General features: G+C 47.6%; 2 protein-coding genes and 1 long non-coding RNA gene across 3 annotated transcripts in view; 2 read left to right on the top strand and 1 right to left on the bottom strand.

The window, feature by feature from the left end:
* Positions 1-21639, top strand: part of LOC309860384 (uncharacterized protein C10orf95 homolog) — a gene marked incomplete at its 3' end in the record, with an annotated part of 370467 nt that overhangs the window by 327054 nt on the left and 21774 nt on the right. The window lies entirely within an intron of this gene.
* On the top strand, positions 1435-21274 carry ACTR1A (actin related protein 1A). Its single transcript, XM_082722499.1, has 11 exons — positions 1435-1611; positions 12801-12865; positions 13186-13261; positions 14005-14130; positions 14915-15039; positions 16258-16474; positions 17653-17745; positions 18327-18501; positions 18590-18651; positions 19236-19276; positions 19448-21274. The coding sequence occupies exons 1-11, from the start codon at positions 1564-1566 to the stop codon at positions 19548-19550; spliced, it is 1131 nt and encodes a 376-aa protein (XP_082578625.1). The 5' UTR covers positions 1435-1563; the 3' UTR covers positions 19551-21274.
* On the bottom strand, positions 10881-12783 carry LOC309860393. The gene is made up of 2 exons (XR_014309338.1): positions 12043-12783; positions 10881-11937 (listed from the first exon to the last, which is right to left on the bottom strand). It is a non-coding gene; the product is annotated as an uncharacterized lncRNA (long non-coding RNA).

Genomic DNA, 21639 nt, shown 5'->3' with positions numbered 1-21639 from the left:
CCAGGCGCCCCTAAAGGAGGACACTTAACCATCTGAGCCACCCAGATGCCCCAAGACTTGGTAATTTTTTTTTTTAAGATTTTATTTATTTATTTGACAGAGAGAAATCACAAGTAGATGGAGAGGCAGGCAGAGAGAGAGAGGGAAGCAGGCTCCCTGCTGAGCAGAGAGCCCGATGTGGGACTCGATCCCAGGACTCTGAGATCATGACCTGAGCCGAAGGCAGCGGCTTAACCCACTGAGCCACCCAGGCGCCCAAGACTTGGTAATTTTTTAATAAATGCTTTTAGTTATGAAAATCTCTAATTTTTGTTTTATGCAGATGTATGCAAATTGCCTTGAGGAACATCGATATTTATTATCTGCTATGGATCCGCTCTTTCCCATTAACGTTCACTCTCTGTAACTGGGAGAATTTTTTTTTAATTGTAAGTAATCTTTACACCCAATGTGGGGCGCAAATTTACAACCCCCAGATCAAGAGTCCTATGTTCTACTGATTGAGCCAGCCAGGCACCCCTGGGAGAATTAATTCACAAGGCACCTGGCTGAGAATTATTTCCCTGTGTACAATAAGGAATTCCAAGCGAAAGGAATAAAAGGAAGCCCTGATTACCAATGCTATTGACTAAAGATTCCCCGCAACTTGAAGGGGGTGGGGGTTGCATAATCTGGAGAAAAATGCACTGGGCTCATTTGAAAATAGCGACACATAACTTCTCTTCACTACCGTTTTCTTATTCATCAATAGCAATTCTGACTCTTCATGAAAATCAGAGATACTAAGGCAGCTCCTGAAGCTATTAAAGGAACAATGTTTTTTTAATGACCAAAAGATCACCTGTACCTTAGTTCCAAATGTCAGTCCTCAGACCAATATTAGCCTGTTGCAAAGTTTACACCCACCCAGGAAAAAATGTGAAAAGAACCAAAATGTGCTGGTTTTTCTCAAAAAGCAAATTTTATAAAATTTAAGTTGTTTTCTTTTGTTCTGGGATTATGTCTTCCTTCCCCATATGGGTGTGGTGGGGGTGACATTAAATTTTCCTTTATTAGAGTTTGATGCTGATAAATGTTTATTAATGTCTTACTGACCCAAATGAAAACATAGCAACCTTATACTACCCAGGAGAAGTAGTGGCAGGACGCATCTGGAAAATCTAAACATCCACGGAATACTGGCCAATCCAAACCCAACTACAGACAAGTGCTCAAGAAGACTACATACTTCAGCATGCAGTGTGAATTCCTTCAAAGGAACCAGATCCAGGCACGCAATGCAGCCATCAATCTGCGTGCCGGTCTACTCATCCACGGAGACTACAAATCCCAGGGTACTATGAGTGGAAAGTGACGCCCTGCTCTTAAATTAGGCGGGGCTCCAAAGCTGCCGGGCGCGTTAACTCTGGTGCAAGGCATGCTGGGGGTTGTAGTTTTTTGAAGGCGAGGTCGGGCCGCTCCCTGGACGCCCTGTACCGGCGGCTAGACTGCGCATGCGTGTCAGTGGCGTTAGCAGCGGACCCGGGTGGCAGTTCCTTCCTTGGAAGGAGAGATTCTTCTGCCATGGAGTCCTACGATGTGATCGCCAATCAGCCTGTCGTGATCGACAACGTGAGTTGCGTTTTTCCTATCTCTAAACGGATTTATTCTCTGTTCCCCAAAGGGATCGCTTCCCGGGTTTCGGCCTGGGCCACCGGCTCTTTGTCACTGGCCCAGCCTGTCAGGCGGGTTCAGCAGCTGCCGCCTCTGTCCTCCCCTCACCCGTAGTCCGCAGACGGGGCGGCTAGCCAGCAACCATGTGATAGAGAACTTTGGGATGGATAAAGGGAAGGGCTGTAGTCCGAGCTGGGTCTTTGGGCCCTTGGCTCGAGGGGCCTTAGCCGTTCTGTGAGCGCCGGGCGTCCGCCCCCTCCCCAGTTTCCAATAACTCTATTGGCTCTCTTGGCTGTCCATCTTGACCGATGACCCCGCCTCTGGGCCTTGCCGGATGAGAGCAGCCCTCCGCAGTGATTGGCTTGCGCCCCCGCCGTTCTTCTGGGCCGCCATAGTGTTTTCTCTCTCTAAGGGGCGGGCGGGTGCACAAGAGCTGTAGGGATTGGCTTCGGGAACTCAACATTGGAGCAGCCTGACGGGCTGGGGCCCGCCCTCGGGTGGAGAAGGGCTAAGTTTCCTTCGGTCCCCAGCCGGGCGGGGTCTTGGGGGGTGTATATGGGTGGGGCTTGGGAAGCTGGTGCCAGAAATGGCTATAGGATTATTTCTATGATTATAGATTACAACGTTAATAAAGATCCAGAAGAAAAGAGAGTGACCAAGCAAGCAGGGAGGTACCATCTCTGGAACGCTTAGTAGCTGGGGGAAAAAATTACTAAACATATTTGCCAGGCACTCAAGTGCTTGCAGGAGGATTTCACGTACATTCGAATGGAATCCTCACAAAAACTGAGGGGATAGTTAAGGCAGGAAATTTGATCCTCGTTTCACAAAGGAAAAAAAAAACAAAAACAAAAACCCCGAAGCACTAAGAGGTAAAGTGAGCCCAAGGTCACACGGTAGAGGTGACCTAAAACCAGTGCTTTATCCGCTATTCTTCTTGCTCGTAGCCCACGCAAGTGCATCAATAGTGATAAATGGAAAGAATCTAAATAACTGCTCTTAATTTGGGCGGACGGTGACTGTTGTAAAACAACTGCATTTCTGTCTTCCACTGAAAGGGCTCGTCCCGCAGAGATTGGTTGGTACCAGAGAGAAAACTGTTGAGGGAAAACTGTCAGTTCTATCCGTCCTAAGCTGTCGGATTCATTGTTGATCCGCCCTTGGGACCTTGGGCGTGTTACAAGGTGCCTTCGTTTGCATCATCTCGTTTAAGCGTCAGCTCTGGTAGGTGGATAGGAATCACTGTCCCCTGTTTATGCAGGAAAGTGAGCCTGAGAGAGGTTAAGTAACAGTCAGTATGCAAGTCCCCTGTCTTAGAAGTTGAGGAGCCAAGACTCAAATTAAGATTGGGTTCCAAGTTTCTCATTTTTTCCAAGGAAAGGTGATTTTTTGTTGTTGTTAGCTTTCCTTCTCTCCAGAGGTATAGCTTCTGTCTTGAAAAGCAGAAGGATGGGATGCCTGGGTGACTCAGTGGGTTAAAGCCTCTGCCTTTGGCTCAGGTCGTGATCCCAGGGTCCTGGGATCAAGCCCTGCATGGGGCTCTCTGCTCAGTGGGGAGCCTGCTTCCACCTCTCTCTCTCTGCCTCTCAGCCTACTTGTGATCTCTGTCTGTCAAATAAATAAATAAAGTCTTAAAAAAAGCAGGAGGATGAGCTCAATGAGACACCTCATTGAAGGAGGATTTTTGTTTTGTTTTGTTGTTGTTTGGTTGGGTTTGTTTGTTTGTTTGGTCTCCCTCACTGGACTGTTAAATGCTTGGGGAGAAAGATAGCATTCTTTCATTTTTTATTACTCTAGCCTTCCCACCTTCCTTCACACACATAACACCTATGGCCTGGCACCATTATGTGCTCAGTAATTGTTTTTTCATTGGACTGATGGATGGGTGGATGGGTGACCAAATATCACAGTAACAAAGATATCCCTAAATAAGTAAAGGTTTGAAGTGGGGAGGGATCCTAGTTAGTTACTGCAGAGGGTTAAGTAGGGCTTCTTGTTCTTGATTCGATTTTCAGAGAATACTTCATCCAGTTTGTATGTACTTCATCTGTGTTTTTCTTAATTTTAAAAAGAAAAAAAAAAAGAAATTAACTAGTTCCTGTTTCCATCAGCAAGGCAGAAGGAGCAGTCTGTCCATCCCATTAGATCCTTTGATTTTGGAATGTGGGGGCAAGAGTTCCATCTCCAGCCATTTTCTTTAATGTCACTTAAGCTAATGCTTTTTAGTTTCTCCTTTCTCTTTCTCCATAGTGCATTTGAAATGCATCAAAGCCGAGGTTTATTTTCAGTTTTAAGATTTATAGAATTGATTTGTTTATTTTCTCTGGGAAACATTTTTTTTAAAGATTTTATTTATGAGAGAGAATATGAGTGGGAGAGAGAGAGAGCAGGAGCAGTGGGGAAGGGCAGAGGGAGAGGGAGAAGCAGACTCCCCACTGAACAGGGAGTCTGATGTGGGGATCATTCCCAGGACCCAGAGATCATGACCTGAGCTAAAGGCAGTTGCTTAACCGACTAAGCCACTCATGTGCCCCTGGGAAAACATTTCTTTTATCATCCCAATAATTAGGCCAAAAGGTGAAGTGAGAGAAATTCTCCCATTAGGATTTACTGAACATCTGCCACATGTTTAGATCTGGAATCTCAGGTAGTTCTTGCTGTTTGACATTTAGAGATTTTGTTTTGTTTCGAAGTAAAAGATGGATAGGAAAAATACCTTGAAATATCTGTGAGAATAATGTGTATCTAGCAGACTTAACTGCTCCATAGTTACACATTGCTACAACTTTATTTCTGGGCGAAGGAGAGTGTAATTAAAAGAAAGAGGAGGGGGGCGCCTGGGTGACTCAGTGGGTTAAGCCGCTGCCTTCCGCTCCGGTCGTGATCTCAGGGTCCTGGGATCGAGTCCCGCATCAGGCTCTCTGCTCAGCAGGGAGCCTGCTTCCCTCTCTCTCTCTCTCTCTGCCTGCCTCTCCATCTACTTGTGATTTCTCTCTGTCAAATAAATAAATAAAATCTTAAAAAAAAAATAAAAAAAATAAAAAATAAATAAAAGAAAGAGGAGGGATGCCCATGTGGCTCAGTCAGGTAAGCACTGAACTCTTGATTTTGGCTCAGGTTGTGATCTCAGGGTCATGAGATCAACCCCTCACTCGGGCTCTTCCATCAGCAGGGAGGTTGGCTTGAGGTTCTCTCCCTCTCTGTCTGCTTCTCCCCTGCTCACATGCACACAATGCTCTCTTGCTCTCAAAAAAATAAATAATCTTTTAAAAAAAAGTGGGAGGGAGAACAAAGAAATCAGGGAAAAGAGGGAAGAGCCTCATTATCAGTTCACAGCCTTTCTTCCTATTCTGGAACCAAACCAATTCATGAGAATTTAATGAGGGAAATGCAAGAGGAGGTGCACATGTGTGCAGTTTAATGACAACGATAAAGTGATAGGTATTTTAAAAAACTGAATACAAGTCATTCTTAAAAAAAAAGCAGGAGGTATGTCATATGACATATAAAGGTATGTCATAGATAGTAATATAAGAGGAAGGCAGCTCCCAGGCCACATTTTGATGACTATGACACTTTGATTGGAATACTGTGTTCATTCTGAAGCCCAAATCTTTGCTGAGATCTCAAAGGTTAAGTTCTGTCCTAAAATGGATCAATGTTCTGGTCAATCTTAAAACTGTCTTTGTGACTATTTGGGCCTAAATGCTGGAATAGTATCAGATCTTTTCAAGTTCATCAATAAACTAAGTAAGTGTCACTGTTTGAGGGGGGGGATCTTATACTGCTTTAGCTCACCTTTTTTTAAAAAACGAGATAGTTAAACATGCAGGAAATTTCAGAGAAGTATATAACTAGCACCCACACAGCACGTGTTTACCACCCACATTTACTAAATGTTGACATTTGCCATGTTTGTTTCAGGATTTTTTTTTTTTTTTTTAGATTTTATTTATTTATTTGACAGAGGGTGCACAAAGCAGGGGAAGCAGGCTCCTAGCTGAGCAGGTAGCCTGATTCGGGGCTTGATCCCAGGACCCTGGGATCATGACCTGAGCTGAAGGCAGATGCTTAACCCACTGAGCCACCCAGGCGCCCCTGCTTCAGGATCTTTTTTTAGGAAATAAACATTACAGATATAATTGAAGTCTCTTTGTGTACCCCTCCACAATCCTGTCCTTTTTGTCCCAGAAGTAACCTCAGAAGCAAACTATCATCATAAATTGATGTGCTCCTTTCCATTCGTGATTTTGCAGACATAGATATTTTATAGTGCATGTGCAGTATTTGTGTTTTGAATTTTTAGTTAAGTGCTGTCATCTTATTTGCCAGCTCTTTTTTTTTTTTTTAAAAGATTTATTTATTTGAGAGCGAGCCAGCATGCACAGGTGGAGGGGAAGAAGGAGAGGAAGAGAGAAACCCAAGCAGACTAACTGTGTTGAGCCCAGAGCTCAACATAGGGCTCCATCTCACAACCCTGAGATCACAACCTGAGCCAAAACCAATAGTCGAATGTTTAACCAAGTGCCCCACCAGGCACCCCAACTTCTTCCTTTTATTATAGAAAATGTCAAATATAAACAAAAGGAGAGGAAGAACATAACAAACATCCACATATTCATCACCTAGCTGTGACACTTATCAACTCCTGGCTAATCTTTTTTTAACTCTATTCCCACCTACTTCCCTCTCCCATACTGTGGGAGTTTTTTTTTGTTTTGTTTTGCTTTGTTTTGTTTTGTTTTAAAGATTTTATTTATTTATTTGACAGAGAGAAATCACAAGTAGACGGAGAGGCAGGCAGAGAGAGAGAGAGAGAGGGAAGCAGGCTCCCTGCTGAGCAGAGAGCCCGATGCGGGACTCGATCCCAGGACCCTGAGATCATGACCTGAGCCAAAGGCAGCGGCTTAACCCACTGAGCCACCCAGGCGCCCCACTGTGGGAGTTTTTTAACTTTTTAAAAATTTATTTATTTTTTATTTTTTTTTTTTATTTTTATTTTTATTTTTTTTTTTTTTTTTTTAAAGATTTTATTTATTTATTTGACAGAGAGAAATCACAAGTAGATGGAGAGGCAGGCAGAGAGAGAGAGGGAAGCAGGCTCTCCGCTGAGCAGAGAGCCCGATGCGGGACTCGATCCCAGGACTCTGAGATCATGACCTGAGCCGAAGGCAGCGGCTTAACCCACTGAGCCACCCAGGCGCCCAAATTTATTTATTTTTTAATTTAATTTAAATTTTTTAAGATTTTACTTATTTATTTGACAGAGATCACAAGTAGGCAGAGAGTCAGGCAGAGAGAGGGGAGGAGGCAGGCCTCCCTGCTGAGCAGAGAGCTCAATGTGGGGCTCGATCCCAGGACCCTGGGATCATGACCTGAGCCAAAGGCAGAGGCTTTAACCCACTGAGCCACCCAGGCGCCCCTATTTATTTTTTTAAAGATTTATTTGAGAGAGAGCATGTAGGCAGGGGGAAGGACAAAGGGAGAGAGAGAATCTCAAGCAGACTCCACCCTGAGTGTGGAGCTCAACATGGCGCTCAGTCTCACCACCCTGAGATCCTGACCTGAACTGAAATCAAGAGTGGGTTACTTAGCCGACTGGCCCACCCAGGCACCCCTTTAATTTCTTTTTTTAAGTAAGCTCTGTGCCCAGTGTGAGGCTTGAACTCATAACCCTGAGATCAAGAGTCGCAAGCTCTACTGACAGAGTCAGCCAGCTACCCTCTCCCACACTGTTTTAAAAATATAATCAGGGGAAATATATAAAATCGGGTACCTGCCTGGCTCAGTTGGTTAGGCATCTGCCTTCAGCTCAGGTCATGAGCCTGGGGTCCTGGGATGGAGCCCCATGACTGGCTCCCTGCTTAAGGTATCTGCTTCTCGCTCTCCATCTGCCTCTTCCCCCAGCTAATGTTCTCTCTCTGGACACATGCTCTCTCTCTCAAATAAATAAATAAAATCTTAAAAAAAAATCAATATACTATTATCAAACCTAAAAAATTAAGAATAATCCCTTAATGTCATCAAATGCCCAGTCAATGTTCAAATTTCACAAATGGTCTTAATTTTATTATTATTATTATTATTTTATAATTTGTCATCAGCTCTTGAGATCTGCTGATTCACTTAAGTCTTGTTTATTTTTTAAGATTTTATTTATTTAATGGGGCACCTGGGTGGCTTAGTGCATTAAGCCTCTGCTTTCAGCTTGGGTCATGGTCTCAGGGTCCTGGAATCGAGCCCTGCATCGGACTCTCTGCTCAGCGGGGAGCCTGCTTCCCCTTCTCTCTCTGCCTGCCTCTCTGCCTACTTGTGATCTCTCTCTGTCAAATAAATAAATAAAATCTTTTTTTAAAAATGATTTATTAATTTTGAGAGAGAGAGCACACGTTAGTGTTAGCAGGGAGAGGGGCAGAGGCAGCAGAAGGAAAGAGAATCTCAAGCAGACTCCATGTTGAGCTCAGAGCCTGAAGTGGGGCTCAGTCTCACAACCCTGAGATTAGAACCTGTTGAAATCAAGAGTTGGACACTCAACCGACTGAGCCACCAGGCGTCCCTGATTCACTTAAGTTTAAGAGACACTAGAATTAGCTGAGGAAATGAAGTCAGTATATTTATTTTTTGTCACATTGTCACTTGTGATGTGATATTCAACCTGTTGGTTGTCGAACTTCAGCAAGAATCCATCCCCAGCTTGCTGGAAAGGATGAAGGGGAGGGGACTTACAGAGTTCCCTGTGTAGTTGTGTGTATTTTGAGAGCCCTGGATGTGCTTCACACCAGGTGAGGTGCTCTGAGGGTAAGAAAAAAAAAAAAAAAACAGGTACCACATGGAAGGAGAAACATGAATTAGTCACTGGGAATGCCTTGAATAGGAGTTTCGAACCCAGTACTTGGAGAAGCCAAGGAGGAACATAAAAAGGGGGAGGAGGAGGGTAGCCATAAAGAAGGCATGAGGACTCTGGAAAGTGCCTTGAGTGGGCCTGACCAAAGAGCCAGCTGCTTTTCACTTCCAGCCAGTTGCCCCCATGTAGGAATGGAGACCCAGTGTTGCCAGATTTTCTGCTGTTTTGAGAGAAATCAGAAAATTGACAGATTGTATATGCAGTCTAATTTAAAAAAAAATTTTTTTTTAAGATTTCATTTATTTTTTTGACAGAGAAAGACACAGCAAGAGAGGAAACACAAGTAGGGGGAGTGGAAGAGGGAGAAGCAGGCTTCCCACCGAGCTGGGAGCCTGATACAGGGCTCGATCCCAGGACCCTGGGCTCATAACCCAAGCCAAAGGCAGATGCGTAATGACTGAGCCATTCAGGGGCCCCTGCAGTCTAATTTTTAACTCTTGGGAGTTAATTTAAAAGTAGTTTGTAGGGGATGCCTGGGTGGCTCAGTTGGTTGGACGACTGCCTTCAGCTCAGGTCATGATCCCGGAGTCCCAGGATCGAATCCCACGTCGGGCTCCCAGCTCCATGGGGAGTCTGCTTCTCCCTCTGACCTTCTCTGCGCTCATGCTCTCTCTCACTGTCTCTCTCTCTCAAATAAATAAATAAAATCTTAAAAAAAAAAAAAAAGTAGTTTGTAGTTTCAGAGACAGAAAATAGATTTCATGGTTGCCGAGGACTGCTTGGTGGGAGAGGGCAGGTAGGACGGAGAGTGCCCGTGAAAGGATACAGTTTCTGGGACGACGAGGAGGTTCTGACATTTCATTGCAGTGAGGATTATATGACTGTGGCTATACTAAGAACCACTGAGTTATATACCTTAAGTGGGTAAATTATATGGTAGTGAATTTTATTTCAATAAAGTTTTTTTTATAAAAAGTGGTTCGTGGGCCAAACAAAATATGTCTTCGTGCCAAAATAGGCCCTCAGTGCCCTGGGACCTGAGACTCCACCTCTCAGCATCCTTTTCCCACTTGTAAAATGGGAGATGGGGAGGCTCCTTCCCAGCATATCAAGAATAAGCAGCGGTGCTTAGGTGAAAGGTTGCCCAAGGCATATAGTCAGCAGGTCCTGGGAGAGCCTGGTTGAGGGGTTTGCTGTTTGCCTGCTTCAGAGGGGCTCCTGCATGGCTCAGTGGGCTAAGCCTCTGCCTTTGGCTCAGGTCATGGTCTCAGGGTCCTGGGTTGGAACCCTGTGTTAGGCTCTCTGCTCGGCGGGGAGCCTGCTTCCCCCTCTCTCTCTGCCTGCCTCTCTGCCTACTTGTGATCTCTCTGTCAAATAAATAAATAAATAAATAAAATTTTTTAAAAAAAAAGCTTTAGAAAGAAAACAGTTGGCCATTAGTGGTTCACAACAGACTTGAGTCGTCAGATCTCAAATATTTATGACAAAACTACTTTTTCAAGAAGGCTCTCTACAAGGCACTTACTTACTTGGCTTTGCCAGAGTGAATAACAAAGAGAATGGAAGCTCATTTGCCAGGTACATAGTTCCTAGTTACAAATACTATTAAAGAAATGGACAGGGTCCTTCTATAATCCTGTGGTGGCGAGGTTTTAGCAGAAACGAAGCGGCTCAGCAGCCTCCCCCATCCCCACTCAGTCTTCACCCAGTTGCTGGCGGGGTGAGATCGCAGAGACAAGCTGGGTCTGGTTCCACCGCGTGCCTCATTCCCGACGCTGCCTTCACCTTTCCTGCACCACCTCTGCCCAAGGCTGCTGCCGTTCCAGCCGCCTGCTCAGGCTCCATACTTGAGGCTTCACCTACCAATCATTTGAGCTCGGTGTTAATTTTAGGCAGCCCGCATCTGTTTGAGTACCCTCAAATGCCAGAGACTGCTGATACATAAAGTCTCTGAGCTTGAGGCACTTGGGCTGAAAATGGACAAAAATGGAAACCATAAATTCAAACAGATAGCAGAAGGAAATGCAGACTACCTAATGGTACAGGTAATGGTGATTTTGTGAAATAATAGGAAGGGGAAAATTAATTCCAACAGGGGATTATCCTTCTGGAGGAAGGCAATGATATTAGAACTGGGTCTTTAGGACACCTGCGTGTCTCAGTCGGTTAAGCATCTGCCTTCAGCTCGGGTCATGATCCCAGGGTCCTGGGATCAGGTGTCCCATCGGCCTCCCTGCCGGGTGCGGAGTCTGCTTCTCCCTGTGCCCTTCCCCCTGCTTGTGACCTTGCTCTCAAGTAAATAAATAATCTTAAAAAAAAAAAAAAGAAAGAAAGAAAGAACTGGGTCTTTATACTCTTACTGGGAAGGACAGAGACGAAGAAATAAACCTAACATCTTTATTTGCCTTGTCACTCAGACTCTAGTCTGATTTTGCTAGTAAACTCAAAATTAAATATCCAGGGAAATCATCTTTTCAAAATATCTAGATTCTGAAATGCAGGTCTCATCTTTACTTGTTTTCAACCTCTGCCAGGAGGTCCAATTAGTCTGTTGGCATCACCACGCCCAGATGAAGGCTATGAGCAATTATTGGAAGCTTGAGCCAACAAGTTCCTGCAGTTCTCCTGTGCAGTGCTGTTCTCACTCCTTATGCCCCTGTCCCGGAGCCCTGGGGCTGCAGCAGTGGTTCTCCCTCTTGCCCAGGCCCTCAGCTCAGTTTACAGCTGCACCTTTTCCAGGCTCCTTGCTGTTCTGCCCAGGCCGATGAGTTTGCACATTGTCTCCTGTTTTCTCTCTTTTTTGTTGGCAGAGATTCCTGCTATCTTAGAGAACTGCCATTCCTTATGCTTTAGCTACTTCTTCCTCCCTCTATCTTGCCAGAGTCAAGCACTAGGATGGCCTATCTAACCACCTCCCCTGCCCATCCACCCACCCCAGCACACATACATACACTTCTCCTGTAGAAGAGCAGGAATAAGAGAAAGGAAACCAGGGGTGTTGCAGGGAAGCCTTTGGTGCAAAGATAACCTTGGCTATTTAGCATCTCCTGATGTGTTTACTACCGCTTGCTGCATGGGTTCTGGAAATATCACTCTCCACCCCGAGAGACGGGATCAATAGGCAGCAGGAAAAGGCTTGCGCCTATTATATGTGCAGCCGCAAATCGTGTTGGGAGTGGAAGGGTGAGCTTATCAAATGTGGTGGTAGGAGAGTTCAGAAGAGAACAGGCTCTATCCGCAAGCAGTAGCAAGCCTCGACGTCATGTCTAGAGACATTTACTTTGGTTGGGCCCTAGGTGGTACCAGAGATGTTGACAGAGAAGTCACATTCTCTTCTGACACCCACCCAATTTACCAAGGATTGAAGCATCAGGATTGTAATGTTGGGTCTCTTGTTGGGTGATGCTTTAGAACTTCCCTGCTCTTTACCAGCAGGAGACCTGTGAGTAAAAGAAAGCACAGTAAAAAAATAAAATAAAATAAAAAAGAAAACCACCACAACCCTCCTCCCACAGACCATAGAGCTTTGCCCCTGCAGTACGAACCAGACAATATATGTTCCATCAGAGTCAGCTTCAAGCCTGGTGGTGTTCACGGTGGTATCTGTCCTAGACACCCTGGAGGGCAGAGAGAGTTCAGGCCTGAGTTGGGAAAGTAGGTTAACAGTGTCCCATGTGGTTTAACAGAAAGAATCACATTCTTCCCACCCTGGTTATGTTCCTGAACTTGGCTGCTTTGGTGATTCTAGGTACTTTTCTCTTCCCTCGGGTTTTCTCTTTTTCTTCTCTTTATTAGTATTATTTTTGATTCCAGAAGGAAAGCATGGTCAATGTAGAAAAGTCAAAGAAGGGGCACCAGGGTGGCTCCTCAGTTAAGCATCTGCCTTCAGCTCAGGTCATGATCCCAGGGTTCTGGGATCGAGCCCTGCATCTGGCTCCCTATTATTCCGGAAGCCTGCTTCTCCCTCTTCCACGCCCCCTACTTGTGTTCCCAATATCGCTGTGTCTCTCTCTGTCAAATAAATAAATAAAATCTTTTAAAAAAGAAAAGAAAAGAAAGTTCAAAGAATGCCAAAAAATCAAGTAATACTTTGAGTATACAGTGAAAGTATACAGGAGGGAAGTCCCACTTCCTTCCTGGAGGCATGTGTACCCTCTACAGATGTTCATGCAAATGGACATATTATATCCAGATATAAGGTCTCTTTTAAATAAAAGTGAAACCATACTATACATACTATATGATATATATCTCTTATTTTTGTCATACTTCTGACTTCTCTTTCTTTCTCCTCTCTCCTCAGGGATCTGGTGTGATTAAAGCTGGTTTTGCTGGTGATCAGATTCCCAAATACTGCTTTCCAAACTAGTAAGTAATTCTGTAGCATAGTCGGAAGCTGGGGAGGCTTGTCAGCTTTGTTTTGGGGTCAGCCCTCCACCTTTTACAGAGAAGGATCTCTGATTTGGGTCAGAAATATACAAATAACTTAAAATAATACATGTTCATTGTAGAAATCGCGGGCAATGCAAAAAAGTAGATGAAAATCAAAATGAACTTTAACCTCACTCCTGAGAGAGAATGACAGTAGAACTGGGTCTGTTTCTTCCCATCCAAGCATGCACATCTGTACAGCCTTCCGTGTTCTGTCGTGAAATGAAAAGTAATGGTCCTCCTGCTCTCTTTTTTAGTGTGGGCAGACCCAAACACGTTCGCGTCATGGCCGGAGCCCTTGAAGGTGACATCTTCATTGGGCCCAAAGCCGAGGTAACTCCCAGTTCCACTGAAGAAGCCTCAAGCCAGCAGAGGACCTTCGTTGTTCCCCAAAAGGGTAGTGGGACAGCTATGAGTAAAAGGAGCAGTTTCCTCTTAAAATATCGCCTTTGGCCCCCTCATCCCAGGTCTAGTTGGTTCACGTCTCCCAGGAGCAGCCTCTGGTTTTAGAGAGGAGATATCTGGAATCGCACTTGGGGAGAGAGAGACCAGTTTAGAAAACAGGGCTTTTGCTTTCTTCCGTATTCTGTCACTACCTTGCCAATGGCCAAATTGGCTAGCTTCGTTATTTTTTGGCAAAAGGGATTCAGGGGGAGATCCTGGCTGGGATACCCTGGGGATGAGTTAATTAGCACCACTCGGAGGAACCATGGGCAGCTTCTAGAAGCAGACCAACAGAATCATTGTTGTCAACCTTGGGGGCAAGTGCTGAGGCCCAGGGGTGAGAGCCAGGAGATTTGTATCCTGGGGTCAGACCATGAGGAGGGTACCTCCTGTCACTTGCCATAAGGACACTGAGGGGCCATGGAAATGCAGAAGCCCTCTGCCCTGCTGGCTAATTGGACAGTGAGAACAGTTGGCAGCATACAGTTTAGACACGAGGCAAACGGGAGCCTAACTTCAGTCCTGGGTGAGGACCATGCAGTGGCCACTCCTAGTCCTAGAGGAGTGGGGGCCCCCTGGGCCACCTAGCTGAGAAGCTGGCTGCCGCTGCAAGTCCTGCTCTCTGCCCCCAGGAACACCGAGGGCTGCTGTCCATCCGCTACCCCATGGAACATGGCATCGTCAAGGACTGGAACGACATGGAGCGCATCTGGCAGTATGTCTATTCCAAGGACCAGCTGCAGACTTTCTCTGAGGAGGTGAGGGTCCCGGGAGCGGGGTGTACAGAGCTATGCAGAGCCACTGCCCCAGAGAGGAGGAGCAGGGAGATCGCTGCCAGAGTGTTGGACTCTTGCTGGGCCACCAAGCCTTATGCTCCTCAGACAAGTCTGTCCCTAGTCTACACACAAGTCCTATGACGGAGAATATTATCTCCATTTTCCAAACAAGGAAACAGAAGTTCAGGAAAACCAAGGAGTCTTTCCAAGATCACTAGGGAATAGAGTGGGAAAGCTGGGACTCAAACCCATGTCTTTCAGACTTCGGAGCTTATACTCTAACTTCTAAGGAAATAACTCTCAGTGCACAATAACAAAGGAAGGTGAATATTAGACATATCAGCATTTCCAGGGGAGGGATATATTTGGTTTTCAAAAATACCTTCAATATTTAAATTTAATTTTGGAAAAAAGTTTAAATAAATATTTTTAATATAAGAATTCCAAATTTAGATTTAAGCAGAATCTAGACAATTAGAGGCATACAGTAGATACAGGAGCTTATGTAAGAATCTTGGGGACAACGAGGGGAGAAAGGGGGTAGAGGCAAGGCCAGAACGAGACTTTTAAAGGGGCATGAATTTGGAAGGTTGACACATTGGCTTGTGCAGGGGAAGTTGGCGGGCCCAGCTTGCCTTTTTTTGGTGGGGGATTCACAAAGGTCCCCCCAGCTTTCTAGCCCAGCACACAAGGGCTTCTGCCCTGGTGCTGATAAAGGGTAGAAATCTTGACTTGCCCTGATTGCCCTCTGGGCATCTTTCACCAGCATCCTGTGCTCCTGACGGAGGCGCCTTTAAACCCACGGAAAAATCGCGAACGAGCGGCTGAAGTTTTCTTCGAGACCTTCAATGTACCAGCCCTTTTCATCTCCATGCAAGCTGTGCTCAGCCTGTGAGTAGCTGCCTGGCTGGCTAGCCTGGCCTCTTGAGGGCAGAATGGAGATGCGTCTCCTAGAGGCGGGAAAAGGGAATATTGAGACTGTGTCCCATTCTTGCTTCTCTTGTTCTTTGTCTTGGCGACTGGGTGCCAGGGCTCTCCACTCTGCCTGCTAGGAAGGGCCGTACACTGCTACAGTTCTTCCCAAAGGCCCCCTAATGTGTTCGGATGTTTATCCAGTGCCTACTCATATAGACGTTATGCCAAGCTGCTGACAGAGCTGTGATGGAAACACCACCACGGGGTCCCTTTTCTCACACCCCTATCATTCCTGTCATGCTCTCAGCCTGCCTCATCCCAGGGTTAGGTGTAGGGCCGAGGGTGTACACTGGTGACCCGCAGGCAAGATGTGTTTGATCCCATTGAAAAACTGTGAGCCAGCATTTTAACTAGATTTCCGGAGCACCTGGCTGGCTCAGTTGGTAGAACATGTGACCCTTGATCTCAGGATTGTAAGTTCAAGCCCCACATGAGGCATAGAGTCTACTTAAAAAAAAAAAAAAATTGGGAGATTTTTCTATCAAAATCCAAACTTTCGGCTTTTCTCAAAAAAACTGGGATGATCTAGCAGTGCTGGGCGCATTCCTATAGGACAAAAGTCAGCTGGAGCCAAAGTAGCCGCTGCCACTTCCAGTTGAGTTTGCAAGCCTGACTGCCACAGCCCACTCTGTTCCCTGTTGTCTTCCCAACATGAGGGACTGTCCGTTGCTGTTTCTCAAACAGCACAGGTTTTTCCCCATCGTATCACAGAAATATGTCTATACTCTTGACCGCTACCACCTGAGAATCTAGGAGGCCATGTGAGGAAAAAGCGAGTTTTTTGTGGAAGTGAAAATATTCTTATTTTCCTTTACTCAGTTACCTTTCCTGCATGGCCCCTGTAGACATTCGAGGTTTTCCCTCCTGTCTGGAAAGTGGAAACTGCCCCGTAGGCTGGGTTCCTGAAGCAGTCAAAGGCAGGCCATCACCTGTGATTGAAGGAGGCTCAGCTCCTTTCCAGGTTTTTCAGGCTTGCTTATGCTCAGGCTTCCTTAGTACTGCGTCCAGTCTAAAGTTCCTAGAGAAAGGTAGGCCTCCGCTTTAGTTTAGCTGACTTTGAACTCTAAAACAAAATGAGTTTCTTCCCCAGATGAGGAAGCAGGGGTTAGTGACGATTTGCCCCCTGTGCTTCAGTTACGCCACAGGCCGGACCACAGGCGTGGTGCTGGATTCTGGGGATGGTGTCACGCATGCCGTGCCCATTTATGAGGGCTTTGCCATGCCACACTCAATTATGCGCATTGACATCGCTGGCCGAGATGTGTCTCGCTTCCTTCGCCTCTACCTGCGGAAGGAGGGCTATGATTTCCACTCATCGTCTGAGTTTGAGATTGTCAAGGCCATAAAAGAAGTGAGTGCTGCCCCACACACCCAGGGATGGGATGGGGAATGGGAACGGGGCAGCCAGGACCTCTGTGACCTGGAGTAAAGAGAGGCGAAGCGCCAGTCCTGAGGGGTCTCTGGTCAAGCTCTGTTCTCCCCACCCAGGCCTCCTGACTACCTTATGATGGGGGGTTGAGGGGGGCTCACACTGATGGTCCCTGTCCCCAAGTGCTGCCATCTGGTGGGGGAAAGGGAGATGCTGTTATTTCTTAAGCTGGGTGATGGGTATACCAGTGTTTATTATGTTTTTATAACTTATATTATATGTTCTTTTGTAAAAGAACACATGTTCTTTTATATCCTTAAAGAAGTCAGAATACAGTTTTCTTTTTTTTTTTTTTTTTAAGATTTATTTACTTATTTGATACACAGAGATCACAAGTAGACAGAGAGGCAAGCAGAGAGAGAGAGGAGGAAGCAGGCTCCCCACTGAGTGGAGAGCCAAATGAGGGGCTCGATCCCAGGACCCTGGGACCATGATCCGAGCCAAAGGCAGAGGATTTAACCCACTGAGCCACCCAGGCGTGCGCCCCCAGTTTTCTTTTTTTTAAATGAACATTTTTGTTTTTGTTTTAAGATTTTATTTATTTATTTGCTAGTGAGCGAGCAAGAGAGAGTACAAGCAGGGAGAGTGGCCGGTAGAGGGTGAAGCTGGCTCCCCACTGAGCAAGGAGTCTGATGTGGGGCTCAGTACCAAGACCCTGGGATCATGACCTGAGCCTAAGGCAGACGCTTAACTGACTGAGCCACCCAGGCAGTGGGTAGTAGTTTCCTTTTAAATAAACTAGATCCTCCTGCCACCCATGACTCTAGGGAAACCTGAGCTGGGTAGATGGGACCCAGAACCACAAGTAGTAGAAGGGAAAAAGAAGCCTAAGCCTGTACTAAAATTGGGTTGTGGTCTCAGACCCAGCTCCAGAGAGCCAGTTTCCAAGCCTGCCCATGAGGAAGATGAGCAGGTAGGAACTTGAATCGTAAGTGCCACCCAGTGAAGGCCGACAGAGGCCACCCTGCCGTGCTCCAGGGCAGGAGCTCTGGGGCCCTTTAGGGCAATCAGCGTGGTTGGCAGATGTCTGCAGCAACACTGGGACTTTGACCAGGTAGGCCTAGGTTTCCCACCTGCCTGACTCATGCTCGGTCTTGCAGAGAGCCTGCTACCTGTCCATAAACCCACAGAAGGATGAGACTCTAGAGACGGAGAAAGCTCAGTACTACCTGCCCGACGGCAGCACCATTGAGGTAGGTCTGGATCTCCCTTCAGTCCCCGCAGGTCCCCAGAAGCTCAGGGCCCCAACAGAACTCCCCAGGGGAAGACTGGACTCACATGCACCAACCCTTTTACACCCTCTGCCTGGAGCCCTGGAGCTCTTGAATGGTACTGTCTCCTGCCGAGCGAGGCGTCAAGGGGTTTGGAAGAAGGTGGTTAGTGCTGTTTATCACTTATCACTTTGGCACAGTATAGGGTGAGCTACCTCTTCCTGGACCTGCATTAGTAGGAAGAAATTTCCATGAATGAATAAACCCATGAATTTATTATAAGGTCTCTTGGCTGGAAAGTCCCAGAGCTAGGATTAAACATAAGAGCTTCCTCTCTCTGGTTTCCCAAGAGCTCTCCTTGTCCCTTTTTGTTTCCCATTTGTTCCCCAGAGTTTTGTCTTGGTGTTTTGAGGCTCGGCTCTTGACATACCAGGTCTCCCCTGAGCCTGGCCTTCCTAGCCGCCTGGTCACTAACAGATGGGCAGAGGGACCTCTTCCACTGTCACTCCTAAAGGCACCTCAGCCCTGGGCCCAGCCTCTGAGTTTGCCCCCCCACCCTGCAGATTGGTCCTTCCCGATTCCGAGCACCTGAGCTGCTATTCAGGCCAGACCTGATCGGAGAGGAAAGTGAGGGCATCCATGAGGTGCTGGTGTTTGCCATCCAGAAGTCGGACATGGACCTGCGGCGCACACTTTTCTCGAACATTGTCCTCTCAGGAGGCTCCACCCTGTTCAAAGGTTGGTCTTTGCTCTTGGGGCCCATTGCCAAGGAAGTTTCCAGGTGCCCAGAGAATTGACTTGAGATTCCCCTGTGCTGCCTATTCAGGTTTCGGTGACAGACTACTGAGTGAAGTGAAGAAACTGGCTCCGAAAGACGTGAAGATCAGGGTAGGAGCATGGTGGGGGCTGGGGCTTCATGGAACCGGGCCTCCCCTCTGAGGCTAGACAGTTCCCAGCTTCCACACTGACCTTGACGTCTATCAGAGGGGAGAACCCATTTTCCTTTTGCCTCCCAACAGAAGGGGGCAGTTCTGATACCCTGATGGCACAGGCCGCTAGGCTTGAGGGTCCCACATATAGTCTTTCAGAGAAACCATAATGTTGACACATTGACTCCTAGTGCTCCCTCGTGACCAGTCCACCATCTTAGTGCCTCCTGAGGGAGGCTAAATGAAGGAGTGTGATTGCTGCCATGGAGTCTGCTTCCGATCAGCCCCAGCAGAATCTTGTCCCCTGACAGCCCCAGCTTCTCTGACAGCTGTAGATACATAGGGCTGCTGGAAATCTGCTCCTCCAGATGAGTGTCGGGCTGGCCACAGTACCCCCCAGAGAGGCCACGGGGTCCAGCAGGGACATTGTGTGAAATGCATCCACTGCCTTGGGCATTAAAATTGGCCATAAAGATGAGCATTGGACGGGAAAGGGACAGGAGGGTGAAAGTCTCAGAGTCCTCTTTCCACCTACCCTTTCAGATATCTGCACCTCAGGAGAGGCTGTATTCCACATGGATTGGGTGAGTAGTTCTCCTGGGAATAAGAGCGGAACAGGAAGTGAGGGCATCATTATCCCTCACCATCCCATCCCTTTAAAGCAAAGCCTTGACTGCTTTGGCCCCATGGGGCCAGCTCCACAAATACCTACTTTCTCCCTCTCACAACATTCCTTGGGATTCCCTCCACTCCAGGGGCTCCATCCTCGCCTCCCTGGACACCTTTAAGAAGATGTGGGTCTCCAAGAAGGAATATGAGGAAGACGGTGCCCGATCTATCCACAGGAAAACCTTCTAATGTTGGGACATCATCTTCACCTCTCTCTGAAGTTAACTCCACTTTAAAACTCGCTTTCTTGAGTCGGGAGTGTTTGCGAGGAACTGCCTGTGTGTGTGAGTGTGTGTGTGGGTGTGTGGGTACGAATGTGTGCGCATATGCAAGAGCCCTGTGGCCCCGGGGATCCCAGGGCCCAGAAAGGACGATGAACTACCCATGATGGCAACGGCCTGAGGCCTGGGGTTGACCACTAACTGGCCCCCGACAGGGAAGAGTGCTGGCAGAGGGCTCCACTCCTTCGTCAGCTGGGCCTTCGTCTGGCTGTGTGGGACTACGTTTACTACCATAGGGAGACAGAGAGGGTAAATCCCGGGAAACCTTGCTGCTGCTCATCCTCGGCTGGGCTAGCCCCACCCCGTCCCACCTCCAGGGTGCCCCGAGGCCCAAGGCAGCCGCTGCCTCCCTTGCTCGTCCTTCTGCTCTCGATGCCAGTTTTCATGGACTGAGGACTGGGGCCGAAGTTGAGTTCTGTCCGGTTTTGTTGCAGTTTGGGTTGGGGAAGGCTGGGAAAAGCACTCCAAGAGCTATTATTGAGACTCTGGGGTCAGGAGACGGCAGGGGGCCCTCCACCTCACCTGGGGACCAGGACCACACTGGGCATTTGAAGAGGCAGGAGTAGTGCTATACTTCTGATGGGTGGCAGAGTGAATGCTCCAACCCTCAGCCCCTGTCCAGGGGGTCTCGGGAGAGCATCAGGAGCCTATTGGCCCCAGGCCCTGTTACTTACTTCTCATCCATCCTTGGGCAATGCCATCTTTAAACAGTTTTATTTATTGACGTGTTTGTTCAGTATGGGACTGGAGAGGGAGCTCACCGCCTCCTGCCCACCAGTCACCCTGTTCACACTGATGTTTACAGCACCTCGGTTTAGCATAGTCCGGGGCCCCGCCACTCCCTGTTAACAGTGAACTGACAGTATCCACAGGCCTCAGGCCTATTTAGGATCAGAGGCTACATTCAAAGTCACTACCACCAGCCTCTTTCTTCCTCTTCCATTTGCTCACTGCCCTGGGATCAACAGGCTGGTTGCCAGTTGGATTTTTTTGAAACAGGAGGTAGAATCACTCTTGGCAGAGGCCTCTAGCAAAGGAGGGGTATTGGGGATCCAGCCCCCTTAGGACTGGAGAAAGAGCTGCCATTAACCAGGTTGCCTTTTCCCACTCTAGCTGTGCCCCCCCTGGGGGGGGGGGAACAGGGGGCTCTAGGTTGTAGAGGTGACAAGGCCCCAACTGGGCTGATTTGTGCCATTCTTAACTTTGGACTTATGTGTTAAAGGAGGGTGGGGTCAGACCAGAGTGCCAGGCGCTGACAGGCTCATCTCCCCTGATCCAGTGGGGCCAGGTGCCTACCCTGGACTAGGCTGGCCTAGCAGTGTCCAAAGGCTCTTAAGCCGAGATGGTGCAAAGCTGGGGTCAGCAGATCTTCACCGGCACCCTCACCTGTGACACCAAGACCCGCCCCAATCCCAGACTCCAGGCAGCCTTCTCCCCCATGCCGTCCAACGACCAAAGGCCCTGCCAGGTATGGGCCGCAGCAGCAGGTGTGTGTGAAAGCGATGTGGCGACCCACGGACTGCAGAGTGCTTAACCAGCTCACCTCCCTTCTCCTAGCCCAAGCCTGTCCCTTGCACAGACCACGTTGCCTGGTGGGGCCCAATGTACTTAAATAAAGTCGTTCCAATAGACACATCAGCTGGGCCTCTTTCTCTGATGCTGGGTGGGAAGAGGAGCTGTGGTCTCTGAATCTGAGGTGGTGATTGGGCCTTGTGTGTCCTCTAGAGGGCACTCTTGTACAAGCCAGACTTAGCCAGCCCTTCACCCAGGTCGCAGCTGGTCGCAGCCTGTCAAGTGGATACAGGAAGGTGTTGTTCATGCCAAAGCCCCAATTCAGGAACTGAAGGTCCCAGCCCTGCACATACACTAAAACCCATGACTGAAACTACCTCAGATGAGGGGAGCACCTTTTGACATCTGTGAAGTCAGAACTTCCACATGGATAAGAAGCTCAGGAGCTTAAAATGTAGTTCCTGGGGCCCACACTCAGATATTCT

This window comes from Mustela nivalis (genome assembly GCF_964662115.1).
Source record: "Mustela nivalis genome assembly, chromosome: 2".
Classification (NCBI taxonomy): domain Eukaryota; kingdom Metazoa; phylum Chordata; class Mammalia; order Carnivora; family Mustelidae; genus Mustela; species Mustela nivalis.
This window is presented reverse-complemented; position numbering and strand designations above follow the sequence as displayed.

What these genes read in the sequence shown, in the direction of transcription:
- ACTR1A (XM_082722499.1), top strand. Translation starts at nt 1,564, where the DNA reads ATGGAGTCCTACGATGTGATCGCCAATCAGCCTGTCGTGATCGACAAC. An exon ending in TCATTGGGCCCAAAGCCGAG is followed by an intron (nt 13,262 to 14,004) that starts GTAACTCCCAGT and finishes CTCTGCCCCCAG; the next exon opens with GAACACCGAGGGCTGCTGTC. An exon ending in CTGTATTCCACATGGATTGG is followed by an intron (nt 19,277 to 19,447) that starts GTGAGTAGTTCT and finishes CCTCCACTCCAG; the next exon opens with GGGCTCCATCCTCGCCTCCC.